This window comes from Carassius carassius, chromosome 6, assembly GCF_963082965.1.
Source record: "Carassius carassius chromosome 6, fCarCar2.1, whole genome shotgun sequence".
Taxonomy (NCBI): Eukaryota; Metazoa; Chordata; class Actinopteri; order Cypriniformes; family Cyprinidae; genus Carassius; species Carassius carassius.
Genome location: NC_081760.1, coordinates 25,089,710 through 25,107,781, shown reverse-complemented (window position 1 = coordinate 25,107,781; position 18,072 = coordinate 25,089,710). Strand labels below are relative to the sequence as shown.

At 37.8% G+C, this 18,072-nt stretch overlaps 1 protein-coding gene across 6 annotated transcripts in view; it reads left to right on the top strand.

Moving 5' to 3' along the window:
- LOC132142530 (LIM domain only protein 7-like) overlaps positions 1-17,045 on the top strand; it is a 29,927-nt gene extending 12,882 nt beyond the window's left edge. For 2 of the 6 annotated variants that reach the window (XM_059552465.1, XM_059552466.1), the window contains exons 10-28: positions 380-587; positions 1,123-1,271; positions 3,115-3,484; positions 4,956-5,219; positions 5,416-5,530; positions 7,113-7,274; positions 8,493-8,668; positions 8,932-8,995; positions 10,132-10,157; positions 10,248-10,355; positions 10,577-10,666; positions 10,840-11,054; positions 11,703-11,747; positions 12,334-12,389; positions 12,494-12,659; positions 13,039-13,278; positions 13,393-13,425; positions 15,552-15,657; positions 16,140-17,045. In XM_059552465.1, coding sequence (XP_059408448.1) covers positions 380-587; positions 1,123-1,271; positions 3,115-3,484; positions 4,956-5,219; positions 5,416-5,530; positions 7,113-7,274; positions 8,493-8,668; positions 8,932-8,995; positions 10,132-10,157; positions 10,248-10,355; positions 10,577-10,666; positions 10,840-11,054; positions 11,703-11,747; positions 12,334-12,389; positions 12,494-12,659; positions 13,039-13,278; positions 13,393-13,425; positions 15,552-15,657; positions 16,140-16,241 — 2,695 coding nt within the window. In that variant the 3' untranslated portion in view covers positions 16,242-17,045. The remainder of the gene's footprint in view (positions 1-379; positions 588-1,122; positions 1,272-3,114; positions 3,485-4,955; positions 5,220-5,415; positions 5,531-7,112; positions 7,275-8,492; positions 8,669-8,931; positions 8,996-10,131; positions 10,158-10,247; positions 10,356-10,576; positions 10,667-10,839; positions 11,055-11,702; positions 11,748-12,333; positions 12,390-12,493; positions 12,660-13,038; positions 13,279-13,392; positions 13,426-15,551; positions 15,658-16,139) is intronic. The other 4 variants (XM_059552471.1, XM_059552467.1, XM_059552470.1 and 1 more) reach the window with 4 other exon arrangements.
- Positions 17,046-18,072: the final 1,027 nt, after the last annotated feature.

Sequence of the window (18,072 nt, the reverse complement as noted above, 5' to 3'; positions counted from 1 at the left end):
CTCAAGAAAATTATAAAATCAACCATCACACAGTATTTTATAAAATGCTACATGCTATAAAGCAGTGCCTTGCATGTGTCTCCTGCTAAAATATTTGTTTTACGGCATAAACTGTAATGCATACACTTGTTATATAGTGATATTTTACTATTATATTTCCATCATTGTGTGGAGCTTCTGCTTGTTCATCTCTCTATTTACTTGATGCTAATGTCTTTATGACAGCTTTTACAGGGACAGGATACAGTTCAGGTCTTAACCTCTAGATGTCAGTGTAACACAATTATAAATGCTTAAAAGCCAGCATTGCAAACTTTTTTTTTAAATTTTTTTTATGGAGATTATCGTTTAAATGAGCATGTCCATCTCCACTCAACAGAAGCAAATCTATGGGTGACATCCCACTGGAGCCCATTCCACAGGAATCTGACAACTGCTCCAGCTTTGACCCGCTGGGGTCACGCCATGTTCACCATGGCTCTGTTGGAGAGGTGACCCTTGAACCCTCAGCCATTCATAGGGTTCAGCAGGAACAGTTACAAAGCATCCGGGACAGAATAAAGGAAAGTGAAGCCAAATGGCACGAAGTAAGTGATGCTTATTTGCATAGTACTTTTTACATCATGGTGGTAGAACTACTTATCACACAGATTATAATAATGAAAAAAGTGTTGGTTAAAAAGGGATGGTTCACCCAAAATAGGCACTTGTAATCCTCTACTTACCCTCATGTCGTTTCAAACCTGTCTGTTTCTTTCCTTTGTGGAACACAAGATATATTAAAGAATATTGGTAACCAAACAATTGTTTGGACAAAAACTGTATATTGTTAACATATTTCTCAGAAATTAGTATTTATTTTGGCTGTTTTTGGAGCCTTGGGTTGTTGTCGCAGAGGAAAATTATTTTTTTAGGACATCCGATTCTGGCAACATTTCTACTAGATGTTGCGGTTTCTCAGTTGGCACTGTGGGAGTCCTCAGCGAGCCAAATAATAACCAAAATGGTTTTTGACAGTCAGGATCTTTCATATGTCACACTGATGTTATTGTCAGACGGAATAATTTTTTCTTTCCTGGTATTTCTTCATTTATCACTTAATTTTCTCATCGGTCATTGCAGGATCTGAACAGGTGGAAGAGCCGGCGACATAGTGCAAACTTTGACCTCCACAGGAAGCTTGAGGAGAGGGAGCAGATTGAACTCCTTACCGATGGGGGAGAGGCCAGTGCCAACAGGACTGCACAGCTCACCGGGGTGCCAGAGGAGAGGTAATGTATTTTACTCGCACGATCATACATTTTCTGTTTGTTTTAGAACACTTATTTTTTTTCAACCACAAATTAAAATTATTTATTTATACAAAGTAACTGACAAAGTAGGGAATTCAGCAGAATGTCTGCGCTTCTGTCTTCTACACAATAAAAGTGAATGGGGACCATGGGCTGTCAAGCTCCAAAAAGAAAAGTAGTTCTGTCATGACAACTCTCAGAGAATGTAGGATGGTAATATACATGACAATGTTAATGTATTTGGTCTTGGTGGAATAGATCTGCTACGCTGCTGCTGTGGCAGAGCAAGTACTGAGACTTGCTACTACCAGTATATCCACAGACGTGCTGCTGTGAGGATGTAGCAAATACTGCTGCTGCACATTTAACATACATGAAATAACCCCCATGTATAACATACATGAAATTGCTCTGTAGCAGATCAATACAGGTGGAGCTGGGGAAGGTGGAGGGTTTGTGAAGCACACTGCAACTGCTACAGCAAGCACTAGCCAAATTTTTGGCAAATGTTTTTCAACAAATGTTGTGCAGGAAGCTCATTGGCTGCTGATGTGAAAGGAAACCAATCACCTGCGCCATGGTGATGTAATTATGTCAGATTGAGTTAGAACCTGTCAGGCTGTGCCATCTAGAATTTCATGACAGAACTTATTACATATGACTACTTTGACTATATTCAGTGTCCTATGAAAAAATAGAGTAGTTTTGCGTTAAGAACAGATTAAGAGTGATTTACTGAAAGTTTATCGACAGCCACGGTAGCCATTTACTTTCATTATAAGCAAAGAAGGGGCTCAGTCATTTTTTTCTAAATAATGCATTTTGTAACAAAGAAAGTGAGTTATGTGGGTTTTAGAAGACATTATGCTGATTAATAATGATTGAATTTGTATCTTGTCTCAAATAATCTTGAAACACGCTGGCAGGTTTTTTTTTTTTTTTTTTTTGCATGTGCTACAGTATCTGCTGATTTAGATCCAGATTTGATTAAGATCAATCAAACATGCCCATAAAATTAGTGTTGATGGTAATTTCCATCTGGATAAAATTGATAAATGCGTACATATAAATGGAATAATATGGTCTCTGGAATAATATTTCTCTCAATTGCAGTAATGGAGCAATGTAAACACTTCTTTGCGAACAAAGCGCAATTTCTAGTGAGCCTAATTTATATAAGAGGCATGTTAGCACATAAAGAATTGCTGTGACTTTATTTAAATATTGGAGACGGAGCACAATTTCTGGACTGCACCTGCGAAGCTGGATTGTGGGTAGTTAGGGGACAAGTCCCAGGCTTTTGCTCTGACACACCAGATGTAAACGCGCCACAACTGTTTAGTGAATCCCATTAGTTGATATCACTTGACAATAAGGTTGCATTTGTTAACATTAGTACTAATAGAACAGTCTTTATACTGTATATCAGTTAGTGCAAAGCATGCATGTGACTCTTCACAAACCACTTTATTTCTTAATGTGTACCATACTACTGAATGCAACCAACAAGGAAGAAAATTTGGCTATATTTATAAAACATCATCAACAAATGATTTAGTCCATAATACCTAAAGCATTAGCTGATGATAACGAATTGAATGTTACTCTAAAGTGTTACCACTTGGTGTTCACTTGTGGATGATAGAGACATTTGATAGTGACACCTGTCCTCTAAGCCCTCTCCACCCACTACTTCCCTTCCCACCCTTTAGTGCACAGGGGACCACTAATAGCTATGTGCTTTCCAGTAGAGTCCTGCCCCATCCTTAAACACTTGCCCTGGGATCAGATCAGGCATAGTTACAATTTCACTCTCTTCCAGCTCCAGCATGCCTGGACCCATGAGTGATGCGGGCTCCAGTGTCAGCAGTACTGGGTGGTCCACCAGCTTGGCTTCACCCCTCACAAACGGGACATCTTTTGCTCCGACCAAAGGCACTGATGCAGAGAGTACCGACTCTGCTGGTGAATTCTTCCCCCCTCCAGCAGCTGTTGTCTCTAAACAGAGTTCACCGAGCAGACAGGCTACTGGGGATCCAGAGCTCTATGAGCAGCAGGGTCCAGGCATATCTGCCACTCTACCCAGAGGTTTCAGAAGGTCCGAAGGTTCCTCACGCCTCTCCACCGGTGTCACACCACGTCCATTTGGAACCAAACCCTCCAAAGTGTCCTCACTGCCCAGAGTATATTCTGTAAGTTGCCATTATTAGTCTTACACAATATAGATCATGTGCTCTTTTATCCAGGAAAAAAAGCCTCTCACAGTGGAGGCTTTTGATTCTAATTTGATAGTATTTTTGCTATCTCTGTCTATTTCACATGGTATTTACCGGTAGTATCTCATTGTCTGATTCCTAATGCAGCAACTAGAATGCTTTCTCTGTGGTGTTCTCTTCATAGTGTAGTTTTATTTTTCTTTGTACTATGAATATTTCACTCCACCAGGACCATGATGCCCTTAAATGAATAAAACTGCTTATTTCATGCCTAAAAGCAGGTGTCACCAAACCAACTTAGCTCCGACTTGCCTCAGCACACCTGTCTGGAAGTTTCAGGTATTCCTAGTAAGACTTTGATTAGCTGCTTCAGGTGTGTTTGACTCTGCAGGACACTGGCCCTCCAGGACCAAGTTCAGTGACCCCCGGCTAAAAGGTTTGACCTTTAATGTATATAAAGGCTCCGTTTATGTAACGATGGGCAAAAGTACCTGTGTACTTGGAAGTGAAAATAATCAATCATGAAAATCATCACACAATTTAAAGTGTAATTTTCTTTCTTTCTTTTTTTTTTCAAGGAGCCATTATAGCTATTTGACTTACAGTATTTTGACCAAAACATAACGACTCAAACTGTTTCAAGTCATTGAATATATAATGACCGTAAATTGCCCTGCATTTATTTTCAGGGGCTCTTAAAGTATTCTTTCAGCCCTGAATACTGACTTACAGTAATTGTTAGTTTCTAAACGGTGCTTAAACACACCTGATAAAAGAGTGAGGGATGAGGAAGAGTGATAGTTTGTGTGGTGTTCTGTGTGTGAAGTTTAGTGTTACTCCTCAACACCTGATCATCTAGCGGCTGGCTTATGAATAATGGATAAAGCCACTACTACTGCACTCCTGGTGCTTCATGAAACCCAAGCTGTGACTTTATTGTGTGTGTGACTGTGTGTGTTCTCTTTTCCATGACGGGCTTTTCAACCATGCATGGTCGCACGTTGTGTTTGGTCACTTTGTCTTAGAAAAAAGCAATTATGTATTCTCTGTCAGTTATTGTGTTGTTGTTGTTGTTTTTTTATTAAGAATGTGGCTTTATAAATTTGAATTGAAGATTAGTCAAAAAGAAATGACACCTGAAGGTAGTTTCAGAGGTGGAGCAGGTTATTTGTGTTTTTGCTTTAACAAATGCATTTATGAAGACCAGGAAAGGGATACAAAATAATAATATAATAATAATAAAATGTGATCATGTTCCATTGAGGCATAATCCATTTTTGCAGTACTCTTTAAATTGATCATTACTTTATAATGCTCACAAGGGGAAAACGTCTAAACCAGCAGTCTGAGTCTCAATATCACGTTGAATTTGGCACCGCCATTGCTGAAGTGATCGTAGAAGGAAGTTACCACTTTATTTATGTGCTTTTATCTTTGGTGTCTACAGATGGATGACTCTCATAAAAGCCTGATCTGTGGAAACGGAGATAATTCAATCATCCCCTCGTTCCTCAGCGGTCAAGGAAAGGTCACAGCCTCTGTTGACAAGGGCCACTCTCGATCCAGCACTCATACAATCAACCCTAAAAAGGAAGAAGAGAGAAGAGATAGAAGGTCATCAGCACCTCCAATTAACTGTTTTGTCACTAAAGTGTCAGTGGCTGCCTCTGTGCAAACATCTCCTGTTATTGCCGAAATCATGGACATTAAGGTAAGTTGCATACAGTTATCTAAAATGTTATTCTCATAAAAAAAAAAAAAAAAAAAATATATATATATATATATATGCGCTTGTGTTGTACTAACTGTAGCAGATTTCTTGAGGATGGTGTCATGGGATCCTCAGGTGTCACTATCTCTCTCTCTCTCCATCTCTTTCTCTCTCTCTGTCTCTCTCTCTCTCTGAGGTGGGTCAAAGTGAAATGCGAGTCTGCTTGAATCAGAAGCCTAACAGCGGCGGAGACTTTGGATTCAAGGCTCACTTGGACTCAACTGGTGCTTGTGTGAAATCTGTTCAAGCAGGTAAGACTTATAATTTAAAATGGGTTCCAAGCAAACGGTTTAACTAGAAAACTGCCATTCATTTGAAATGCATCCAGGCTTTGCCATTGATGTTAATAGAGGGTGAAATATGAACTATCTGTGAATCAATCATGTTAGATGTACAATATATGGATGTTTCTTTCATACAAAAAGAAATGTAGTTTTTTTTTTTGGTGCCTGTATCACCAAGTATGCTTTTGTTCATCCACACTGTGTCATTCTCAGGATTCTGGCGTGAGACTGAGATGAATGATTTATAGAGAACAGTGAAGGTGTTTCTTACTGTGCATTAGTCTGATTGGTTAAACTGAAGAAGTCCTGTGGGGAGTCTGATCCTGAGCTTAGGAAATATATCTTCATGAACGAGAGGAGCTTTAGCATTCATCTGTGTGCTTATAAAAGCAGGTCAGGGCAGCCATGCATGCAGTAACTATAGCTTAAAGCACATCTCTGCTAAGTTTTCGTTTGAATCATCGTATAGAAGAAAGACTGAGAGCCTTTGGTTTTGCTTTTGTTTGGGAGGCTTTTAATCAGCAGTGTCGTGTGGCGTTATGGGATCAGGATGGGCTCAGGTTGATCTCCTTCCCCACAATTCTAGTAAACACACTAACCTACATGTAGAGCCTCATCACTGATGTATGATGAACCCATTCTGTTGTTTTCTGTTCCATTCAGGGCTGTCAATCTGGTAATATTATTATTCATTAATTGATTTATTATTATTATTATTTTTTTTTTTTTTTTTTTTTTAATGGATTTTGATCTTTTTTACAGAGATAAAACCTGCATTCACAAATGCTGGTTTCAGTCATTAAATATGGTAAAATGTATGTGCACCATAAATAAATGAATTCAAGACCACAAGCAGAAGTAGATTTCTGCAACAGTGCTCTTGTCTCACTTGCTCAAAAATGATTGAATCCATATATGAAATTAAATAAATGTCCTTACCTTACATTTAATTAAATGTAATATCACCGCACATACAAGTCCATAAAGTGTAACACTTTATTTTAAGGTGTCGTTGTTACACGTTACATATACTTATTATAATAACAAGGACACCTTAAAATAAAGTGTTACCCTTTTTTTTTATTCCTGAAAATTTATTTTACATTAAGAACAAATAATTATATTGGGTTATACTTTATTTTATGGTGTCCTAAAAAGTGTTAGTGTAGTTATTTATAAAAATAAAAAAAGTATATGGTGACCTGTAGCATCGGAATAATAATATAAGAAATGCACAGAAGACTATATACACTAAAATATTTTAAATAATAAACAATGTTGTTAAATATAAAAAAATAAAAGTGATTGAAATAATTACTAGGATCATAAATATACTGTGAACCATGTACTATGAAACTGTTACATATAGAAGAATTGTACAATTTAAGTTGAATTGAATGGAAGCCTATTAGAACTAGACTTTTCAATAGTTGTCCTATTGGTCCAGATCTAGAAGTAAACTTGATTCTGTACACTCACAAACTCTCTCAGTTTGGCTTAAAGGCATCTTTTTTTGACCTGCTTCACTTTCTTATCCCGCATCACACAGGCAGCCTGGCAGAGTCGTGTGGTCTGCTGATGGGTGATGAGATCGTGGCGCTGGGTGGATGCAGGGTGGCTGAAATGAATTATGAGCAGTTTAAGGGCAGTATGGACACAGCACAGCAAAAGGACACTTTACTGATGGACATCCTAAGACACGGCCAGAATGGTGAGGGTGTGGAACCTGTTTGTGAGAATATAAACCTGTTAAAGGAATAGTTCACCTTAACTTTACTCGTCCTTAGGCCAACAAGATGAGTTTGTTTCTTCATCAGATCTGTTGTTACAGTACATCAACAGATGTGGAGAAATTAAGCATTACATGCTAACTTTATACTTGCTCACCAGTGGATCTTCTGCCGTGAATGGGTGCTGTTGGAATGAGTCCAAATAGCTAAGAAAACACAATCCGAAAAGCCATTTTTAACTTCAAACCATTGCTTCTGTTGCTAAAAGACAGGTCCTCTTTCCATAATAGTGCTTCACCAGTCATAGTCTATCGCTTGTTGTCCTTTCACATCAAAATCCAGCAACTAATGTGTTTAAAACTGTTTCTAAACGCAGTGCTTGCTCTGTGCATATTTCTCTCCTGATTAAGACGACAACATTTTCACTTGAGAAAGCAATATTATTGATAGAGGACTCATATCTTAGCTGGAAGCAAAAGTTACAAACTTCTTGATGGTAGATTTATTTCCCACAAATCCACAGCTTGTGGATTACTTGTATCACTTGTGGATTATTGCGATGTTTTATCAGCTGTTTGGACTCTCATTCTGACGACACCCATTCGCAAACGATCTATTTGGTGTGCAAGTGATGCTAAATTTCTCCAAATCTGTTCCCATGAAGAAACAAACTCTGCATCTTGGGTGGCATTTGGGTGAGTAAACTTAACCTGCATAATTTAAAAATGTCAATTTGTTTACGTTTTAATTTTGAAATGGTTTGCTACAAATGAATGTTTTTAACATGTCCCACTCACAAATTGAATGGTTATATGTTTTAAGTGCTTCTTAAATCAGACTTTTTACATTTCTGGCACGGTTCCTTCCGCTTTTGTCAGATTTTCATGAGCCGACAAAGTGAAGGTGCCATTCCAGATCCAGATGCTTTTATCTATTGCTTTCTGTCACTGTGGGAAGGTGGTCTTTCTGTCTGGCAGTCAGTCTCACTGTCCGACCTTTTTCTTACCACTGGATCATTGATCTTTGCTTCAGCTTCATCAAAGGGAATAATTATGGGCACCCTTTAATTTCATTAATGGACATGTATATGAAATAGTATAGTTTTACCCACTTTCACAAATTACAAATCACAAGGCTAAATCACTAACAAGTTCACTTATACGTGACTTGGCATTTCTGATGTTTTGGGTACTGGACAGACTGGGGCAGTGACCACCCTTCCCTAACATACAAGAGCCATAAGACCATCAATTTGACCAGTGCCAATTCAACCCTTACAGGGCGGCCCGAGCACTGTGTCTCAATCAGCACAACCTCTCCGGTGGAGACCGTGGTGAAGGCACAAGTCAACGGACAGCCTGCCAATGTGAGTCAGGTCAGGAATATTGTGAATGTGTTGGACTGTCCGAAATCAATCTATTTAACTGCTGCTGCTGCTGTTGTTTGAATGTTAATTTTCAGTACTTTCAGTACTTACCAAGTTGCTAATTCATATGCTTGCTTGTGCAACGAATAATAAAAGGGTACGCTGTCATTCAATAATATTTAGTTTAAAGGAAATTAATACTTCGATCCAGGATGCAGTAGATTAGTAAAAAATGACAGTAAAGACATTTTATTATTTTTATTGTTTTTCAGGGAGTGCTGTCAAAAACGGTGAATGGACGTATCCAGGACAATCCAGTTGCTCTAAGGAACAAAGGTGGGTGCTTTAAGACCCTTTTTGTTTGGGTAAACTGAAGAATGTTTGTTAATTTAAAAATAAAAGTTACCAAAACATTTGAAAATGATTCCTATCTTTCCAATGTTCTCTGTTGTAGACTATGAGAACATAGTTTTGAAAAATAATCGAAGAAAGTTAGAATTTTTCATGCCACAAGGTAACGGCATTCACTCAGGCTGTAGCAATTTATTGCTATGCGGGTAATTGATCACTGCAGCTTGTTCATTTAATTATGCTGTGACTTATTTGTGTTGAGCACACTCTTAATGGAGTGTATTGGTGAGGTCTGTTCTGTGGAATATTAATATCTAAATTGAGTCAAAAACAGATGGGTTTGCTTATTATTCTGCATTCTAAGGGCCTGACTTACACTAAAGCATTTAGTACATACAAGAAATCTGTTTCCCATTTAAGTTGGAATAATTTGACCTGCTCTTTTCACACTGCTGTATGTGCCAAAAGCTCTTAAGTCAAGCTCTAGGTCTGAGCAGGAAGATCTGAAAGTGCTCTGTGGGTTTCTGTTGCTTCCCATTCTTATGCTCTGTCCTTCAGGTGCCACGGTTAGCTCCTGGGTCTATCTCTGTGGTAAATAAAGATGCGTGCTGCCTGTGTGCTGTGATGCACTGTAATGCGTCTCTATGTGAGGACTACTGTTTGTTACTCTTTCTCTTTCTGTCTGTCTTCTGTATCTGTGTAATCCCTGTCTTGTATCTTTGAATAAAATACTACAATGAGAATTTCGAGTTAGCTAGTCTCTTATAATTCAGTCTTTCCACCCAGAAGTGCCCAGCCGCGATTTGATTCCTCGCCAATTCAAGTGCTTTTAATTCTACAGCATGCGCTACTCCTCAGAGGTGTTTTTTACACTCTCTCTCTCTGTCTCGCATGTTGTTTAAAGCCTGCATACCAGTGTTTGAGTGTGAAATTTGTTGTGCGTTCACTTGACCGTGGTGGCTTTGGTTACAGTTTTGTCATCTGAGCAGAGGGTGTGTGTGTCAGAATCCATTGAGCAGCATGAATCAACCGGTTACAGGCATGGAAGACTCATGCTATGTGTGTGCTCTGTTAATGCGATTTAAATGCATAATCATTGTCTCTACGTTTTTTCAAACTAGGTGGCTCAGAGTCTGCCATCTCTGATGTGAGTCACATCTGTCATTTACATTTCGTCTATCAGTATTAAATTCAGTGCTGATAGTTTACCTTCTAGTTTCTTTATCGATTATTTCAGCTGCAGGTTCCCTCCATCAGTAGCACCTCGTCTCGCTGGTCATGGGATCATGAAGAGGAGAGGAGGCGGCAAGAGAAATGGCAGATGGAACAAGAGCGCCTCCTGCAGGTACCACCAAATCTCACACACATTCTATACTGAATCCCAGATCTTGTACACAAGCAAGAAGTTTCAGTATAGATATCATTTTATGGTGGGATTGTACGATGCTCTTATAAGTTAAAAAGGTAAAGAAGTATCACAAACCTTTTAAAAATAAACGTACAAAGACATCTGACTCTCGTGCCGTTTCTTTTGCCGTTGTGGACTTTTGTCTGAAATGGTTTCAGGAGAAGTATCGACGTGATCAGGAGAAGTTAGAGGAGGAGTGGAGGAGAGCTCAGCAGGAGGTCTATGGAGAGGAGCACAGTGGTACTGGGGTCAGAAGATTGTCATAACTCTTGCATCATCTTTCTCAAATTTCTCTCATTCATGTTAATTGTAATGTTTTATACAGTGGTTCCATCGCTTTTTAGACTCTACAGCATTATAAATTGTGAATAAGAATAACAACACTGTTATTATTTACTTATTTACCTCCTGTCGGTTTTAGGAGCAGAAATGCCCTGATGTGCTGTCCAATGGAAATACCACTAATATTCCACCTTCCTCCTCCAACCAATTCATTGCTACCACTTCAGTGGCATCCAATCAGAATGCAGAGAAGGTGGAAGAAACACAGAACAGACCGACCGCTGTGCATACAGCAGCACGACAGCAGTCACTAAAGTCAGAAGTGGAGTGTGATTCAACCACAAAGAGCCTGTGGTAAGAAGTATGCCAAACAACAGTTGGAAAAAAGTTGTAGCTGTTTTTTTTAAGTTAATGTCAAGAAAATATTAGGATGTAGCATTTCTGTTAATGTTAGGACTAATTTAATAAAAAAAATTGTAATTCAGTAATTTAATTCAGTGGAGACATCACATAATTGTAGCAGACGCAATATATAATATTCAACGGATATCATTGTTTTATTTCCATTTAATTGAACATCACCTCTGCTTATTCAGTCCACAAGAATCCAGTTTGTCAACCTGTCTGAGGAAGATTTGGGGGCTGTACATAAGGGTTGCAAAGAGGTGAAAAATTTATTGTAAATTTACCAGATATTTTTCGCCCCTTTGCAAACCTACTGTTCATGTGGACAAATTTTTTAGTAATCGTTGGTCGATGTATACATGCAGACAAACGTTTTAAGCTGTTTTCCAGAATCTCATGCCATGAGCAACATATTTTTAAGATGCCAAAATGAACAGTATTAGGTATTAGTTTATTATTGTTATTTCTTTACTTATTTAAGCATATACGCTTATTTGGCATTCGTTGTTTATGTGGTCCAAGCATGTGTATGTACATCTTACTACTGCTTTGGTCATTGTCTGTCTGTCTGTCTGTTTCTGCTCTGTCCTGCATCAGCTCAGAGGAGTGCTACGGGTTTGCCAAGCTTACAGTTTCTGACAGGTTTGTTTACTTCTGGGGTTACATTTTTCTTTTACTGTCTTTTGTGGCATAAGAAAGATGCGGCGATTTGTACATATGTGAGCACTTTTTTTTATTTTTTTTTGTTACGGTTTCATTATAATGTGAAGAGAAATCTAAACAGTTCTGGTTTAGATTACATTTCCATTTAGTAATACAGTATTTCATGTTAACCTCATCACTCTGTTCTTTCCCCATTGCCAGAAGAATGCAGGGATTTATTGTTGCAAAACTTTTAACAATTAGTATCCCCGAGTCCCAAACAATAAACCATTGTAATTAAAAGTAAAGTTGATGTGACAATGTTAAACATGCCTCTGTCCCAACTTTTTTGGAGTGTGTTGCAGCCATCAAAATGTGTTTATATTTACAAAAAGTTAAGTTGCCCAGTGAAAACTTTGGAATGTCTTTGTTATGCTTTAGTCTATTAAATAAAGTTTAAAGAGAATGAACAAATAACATATTCTTGCATGGCATCATGTATAGCATAGCATTTCACAAAACGTCCCAACTCTTTTGGAATTACGTGTGTGTGTGTGCGTTTAATTAATGTATTAATTTTGCATAGGACAAAGTCAAAATCTACTCCTGCACTTCAAAGCCTTCACAAACAAGATGCTAAAGGTCTGAATAGTTTATATTTTGAGTTATTTTAATCCAAATTCCTGAATAGTTGAATACCAGGTACAGTACTAGTCTTATCTGCCTTGTCTCTTCATTGGCTGCAGGAAGCGGTAAAAAGAAGGGACAGCTGTCGCAGACAGAAAAGGAACGTCTGCAGATCCTGCAGGAGATGAGGAAGAAGACTCCGCTCCTCACTGACAACAGTTGGATCCGTCAGCGCAATGCCAGCCTCAACAAAGAGCCCATCTCTGTGGGAACATCTGTCAGGAGGTCCTGATGAATAAACTCTTTCATTATATTGTTTAGCATGGGTTTACTTAGTCAGCTCTACTCTACCGTGCACTAGTGTGGCACTTGGAATAATGGCTGCTGAAAATTGCGCTTTCACAGCATCAGAAATTAATTATATTTGAAAATATATTCAAACAGAAAAGTTATTTTTAAATCTATAATGTTTCACTATATTGCTGTTTTCAATGTATTTTTGATCCAATAAATGCAGCTTTGATTAGCATAAGAATCTTCTTTAAAAACATTACAGAACCTTACCTCACCCCAAACTTTTGAGCGGTAATGTGGTTTCCTTTGTCAACCAGGACACATCCTTTTCAATCTAGAAGTCTTTAATATCTCAATCTCTGCATCACAGATATGAATCTCTGGACAACCTCCAAGCAACCAACTCCTGGTCCAGGCAGTCCTACACTTCAGGTATCGCAAACAGGCCCCATTCTGCTTTGGGAAACACTGGCACTTACAGGAGCGGACGTAGCAGCCTGAGCCCTGGTTCAGCCATCTTCTCTACTGGTCTTAAGCAAAGCTCCAACGTTCCCACTACACCTGAGCCATCAGGCCCAGAGTCCTGTCCAAACTCTCAGCAGCATGGAAGGTATGGGCTAGTGTGGTATTTCAGAATGAATTGGTTCTTTTGTGTCTTTACTGAAGAAATCCAAAGCATTGCTTCATGTAAATGCATTTTCAGTGTTTTGTTTTTTTCTTTAAGAAGGATTTCACTCTACCTGACCTTTAACCCCAGGTATTTAAGAAAACATTGGCTATGCTCTGAATGCAATACTAGTGTACTGCACACTGCAGTGTATAATGTAGTGTACTCTACAGCTCAAAAATGTGGAATCTGTATGATTTTTACTTTATTATTATTATTATTTAATAATGCTTATATTCAAGGATGCAATAACTTGATTAGAATTGAAAGTAAAAACTTAAATTCTTACCAAAAAAAATACAAAATGAATTTTACTCGAATCCTGGAAAAAAGTAATTGTTTCCACGAAAATATGAAGCAGCAAAAATGTTAACGTATTCAAAAAAAAATAAAAAAACTTATTTCAAACGGCAATAATATTTCACAGTATTAATGTTTAACACTATTTTTGATCAGATAAATTCGGGCTTGGTGGGCTTCTTTCAAAACATTAAAAACAAATCTTACAGACACCAAGCTTGAACAATAGTGAACAGTATATGCTGCAGTGTATATTGTATTGTAAAATACATATATATTTTTGACTGTGTATATTGTATTGTAAAATACATATATATTTTTGACTGTTATTAATATGCAATCAAGGTAGAAATTTTAAAATTATTGATTAAATTTTTTTGCACTGAAAGCCCAAGTGGAACATATTGCATTGTGGGAAAATTCAGTATTTCATGCATACTAAAACTTACGGTGTACAGTATACATGCAGTGTAGTATGCTATTCCGAACCTTTCAGTATTTCGCCACAAACCTCTTCTTTTAAATGTAGTAGAATCAGTGCAAGGGCAGAGCAATGCCGTCTTCTGTCTGACATTGAAATCTTGACACTGGCATGTAGTGCCTGTAGGCTGGTCAGTGGCAGGCGGATGTGCTCAAGGTGCGAGCAGCCTCTGGGGAAGGGAGCTGCCATGGTCATCAATTCCCTGGAGCTCAGCTTTCACATTGGTTGCTTCAAGGTGAGACTGTGGGTCACCTGGAAATGAGAGCGTGGATCGGTTGCACCTTTGCTAGATTTTTAACCTTCATCATTTGGGGAAACAGGAGATCATTAGTCACCTAATATCTGTAAATTAATCTATTTTAGTGTAGGCAATCAAATTTCAAACATGCAAAACAAATTGGAAATGATGTAGGTTTGTCTAAAGTACTGACTTGGAATCCAGGGGGAAATTATGTAAGGAAATGCAACAGTAGTGCTTTAACTCTAACTTGTGTTTTTATTAGTAAGTTAATAACATTATCAAATTGAATTTTGTTCAAAGTGAAGTCCAGCCTGTTTTCTGATTGCCTCATTGCCAATAAACTTGGTGAAATGAACTCCCCTTTGGCTAAACTCAGCATAACCAATACCAACCATTGCATCACCAGAACCCTGCCTGTCACTGATCACACAGGCTTTTCCAATCACAAAACCACTGGATTTTCCGGAATGTTACGTTTTTGTAAGTCCTCTGAAATGTGTTGTGATTTCTTTGCAAAAGCAACTTGCACGAGCATAACTCCCATACCCACAGGTAGTATTAGTTTTGCTTTAAATAAATGAAGTGCAGGCTTTGCGTTTAGAATAATTGTTGTTGTTAACGAATGCTTTGATAACTCCGTTTTATACTTACATTTTTCATTAATTTCCTGTTCCGTTAAATTCAAAGGGTTTGTTGTGGAGTGAGGGGAAACAAAAATACGTTTATAGTCTACATGAATATGTAAATACTTTTACAACTATTTATCTACAAATAGAACTTTACTTACAGAGCCATGCTGTTTTTGACCTGGTGCGACCTATAGTCAAGTGTAACTTATTTTCCGGAAAATCCAGTATTTGCTTTGGTCTCTTGCTTTCCTTCTAATGAAGCTTGTTCCTTTTTAGATTCCTGTGTCCGGTTGCAGGGGTTGTGTTTTGTTTACAGTAGCTCCTTGTTTCTTCGCTGCTGCGCAGGACAATTGCATCACTACTTCACCAGCCTTCACTAAAGAAATCACCTTTTCAAATCTAGCTAGCTATGGTGGAGGATCTACCCACGCTGATTTTTGGATTGCTTATGATTCAATCATTTTACCTTGGGAGGCTTTGAATGCTTTGGGGTCATTGGAAAATAGGGTTGTATCCTGTCATCTTGATGTGTGTCCAGACTCGCTGTTTCTTGTTGATCTTGCAGTGTGTCGGATGCAGGACTGAACTTGGGAGAGGGGCTGAGTCCGGAGCTCAGGTCAGAGTCCGACACGGACAGCTCTTCTGTAACAGCTGCTACAGCAGAATCAGAGGTAAGAAACAACCAACGTGCCATTAGAAAACCAGATTCAATTCAGGGCTTGCTTTGAATAACCATACACTTATCTATTAAAAATACCAACCTGCAGACTAGCCTTCATTCCTGAATTTAATTACACTGCTAATGGTGCTTGGCCCTGATTAAAACCAGCCTAATTGCAGACATGTTACAAAAGTCAAAATCTTACATTATATATAGATATTTTTTTTCCATGTACACTAATCATTTTTATATTATTATTATTTATTTATTTTTATTTTTAAAGATGGTCATGAAATACATTTTAATTAATGATTCTGAGATAATCTCAGCTGAAACTCTCAAACTTTTATGCTTTTTTTTTTTTTTTGTGTAAAATATATCCTTTCTCATTGTGATCCTCAGTGTCCACAAATAGACGACTTTCAGAAACCTTTGCTTTTAGTTTTTCGGGAACAACATGCTAACTAAAAGACTGCCTTTTTTTTCTCTTAGTCTGTTCCTCCATCTCCAAGTGACCAGAATGCATTGCAACAGATCATGGAGGAGTGTACTACAGAAGCGGCCTCAGGAATCACAGCTATTAGCACAACCTAACCACTGCAGCAGGCTTTATCCACTGCTTTGACAGTCAGTGTACTGAAACTGATTTTTCTGTGATTGTTCTCATGGTATGACCGCTACAAAGTGACGAGTTCGAACATGTTATTTTGATCATTGCTGAAGGTTGTTTCTGTACTGGCTGACATCAATGTAGTGAGATGAACATACATTACTGAACAGTTATGCATTCCATGTGGCAAGTAATAACATGTCTGATGTGTCTCATGACTTCAAAGAACTGTTTTATGTTCTTTTTTTATCTCCTTGCTGATAACTAATTTCTTTACCATATCATCTCCTTTCTTTATAATACAAGCTTTCCTCTGATAATTATTTAATAAATGTTCTAGCACACTTTATTTGGCACTTTTTCCCTTTCATTGGTAGAAATCACATAGTGGTGATGGTAGACGGGTTAAGTAAGGGTTAAGTTCCAGTTAAGAGGAACCATATGCAACATTTTTAAACAATCTGCTTTACTATAGAAATGTATTTGATCTGTCTTCCTAATAGATGTTGCAAAGTTTAATCCAGTAGGTGGCACCCTTGTCGTAACTGCCTTTTTTTTTCTATTTAGTAGATGAAATATTCTGCCAATCGGATGGCATGCATATAAAGGTTGTATTTCATATAATTGTAAGATCAAATGACATGGAATGCTTCTTTTCAAGCCCCTATGCCAGACGTTTCTGTTTGAAGTTTACATGTCTCTCTCAGTATATCAAAGTCTAGTTATAACTGACTAAATTAATTAAATGAAGTGTTGTCTTGGAAATAAAGCATAATTTTAAATGGAAACTACTGTACTGAAACTAATTTTACTGAAGAACTAAAATCTTTTTCTTAAATTTACTGAAGCCTATTTTTATCTATCCTAATCATTATCTCTTTATATCATAGCTGAAACGGACGCATACTTCATTCCAAATTTGGATAATTTAAGAGTTGCTGTAGAACATAGCCAGACCTTTTTTTGCCTCCTGTCATTAACTTGCTCCTACAGTCATTTGCATTCCTACAACTGCAAAATTATTTTCAGTTCCTCTACGGTGCAGATTTGTCAGCCCCATTGAGTGTTGGAATAATAGAAGCTACCTGCAGAGCTTTGTTCTGAATTTCCCAATTTTCTTTTAATACCTGTATGACCAAGTGCTCCAAAAACACCCCTATGTTTAAACAAGGAACACTATCACCAACCACTGAAATGTGTTGGTGTTCTGGTGTTTTTGTGATTGATTGCATACCAGGTGCATATCTGCCACTTACTGGACTGGAGTGTGAAGCACTGGATTTTTGGCTGAACAGTTAATTTAAAAGTGGTTTACTGCCTTTATTGACCCCAAAATGAATATTCTTTCTTTTGTTTACTCGCACTCATGTATATACAAACATGGCACACAAAAGACGAATATCCTGGAATCTCTTTTTTTGTAATGTAATTTAAATAAGAACTGGTGCACAGCAAAACAAGAAGTCACCGTAATTGTTCATACAACGGTGGGTTGGAGCCGTCATTCACTGAAGATCCAGCTTCGTTCTCCTTGGCATCTTTGTGAAAGATGTAGCACTGACCAATGTGTGGGTAAAGGAAAAAAAAGTAATTGCTTGAATTAATCCGTTCACCGGAGCACCTAAATCAGTCAAAATGATTTCATGAATCCAACTGTTTTTGTTCTTGAGTTCATCTCACTGAAAAGGTCACAGAGCAATGGAAGATCATTGAATATAAAAGTTTATGGCTACATCAGAAACGTACAAGCTTGGAATATTAACAAGTTTGAAAGCCAAAGACACCATTCTTTCAAAATGCATGGGGAAAAAAACA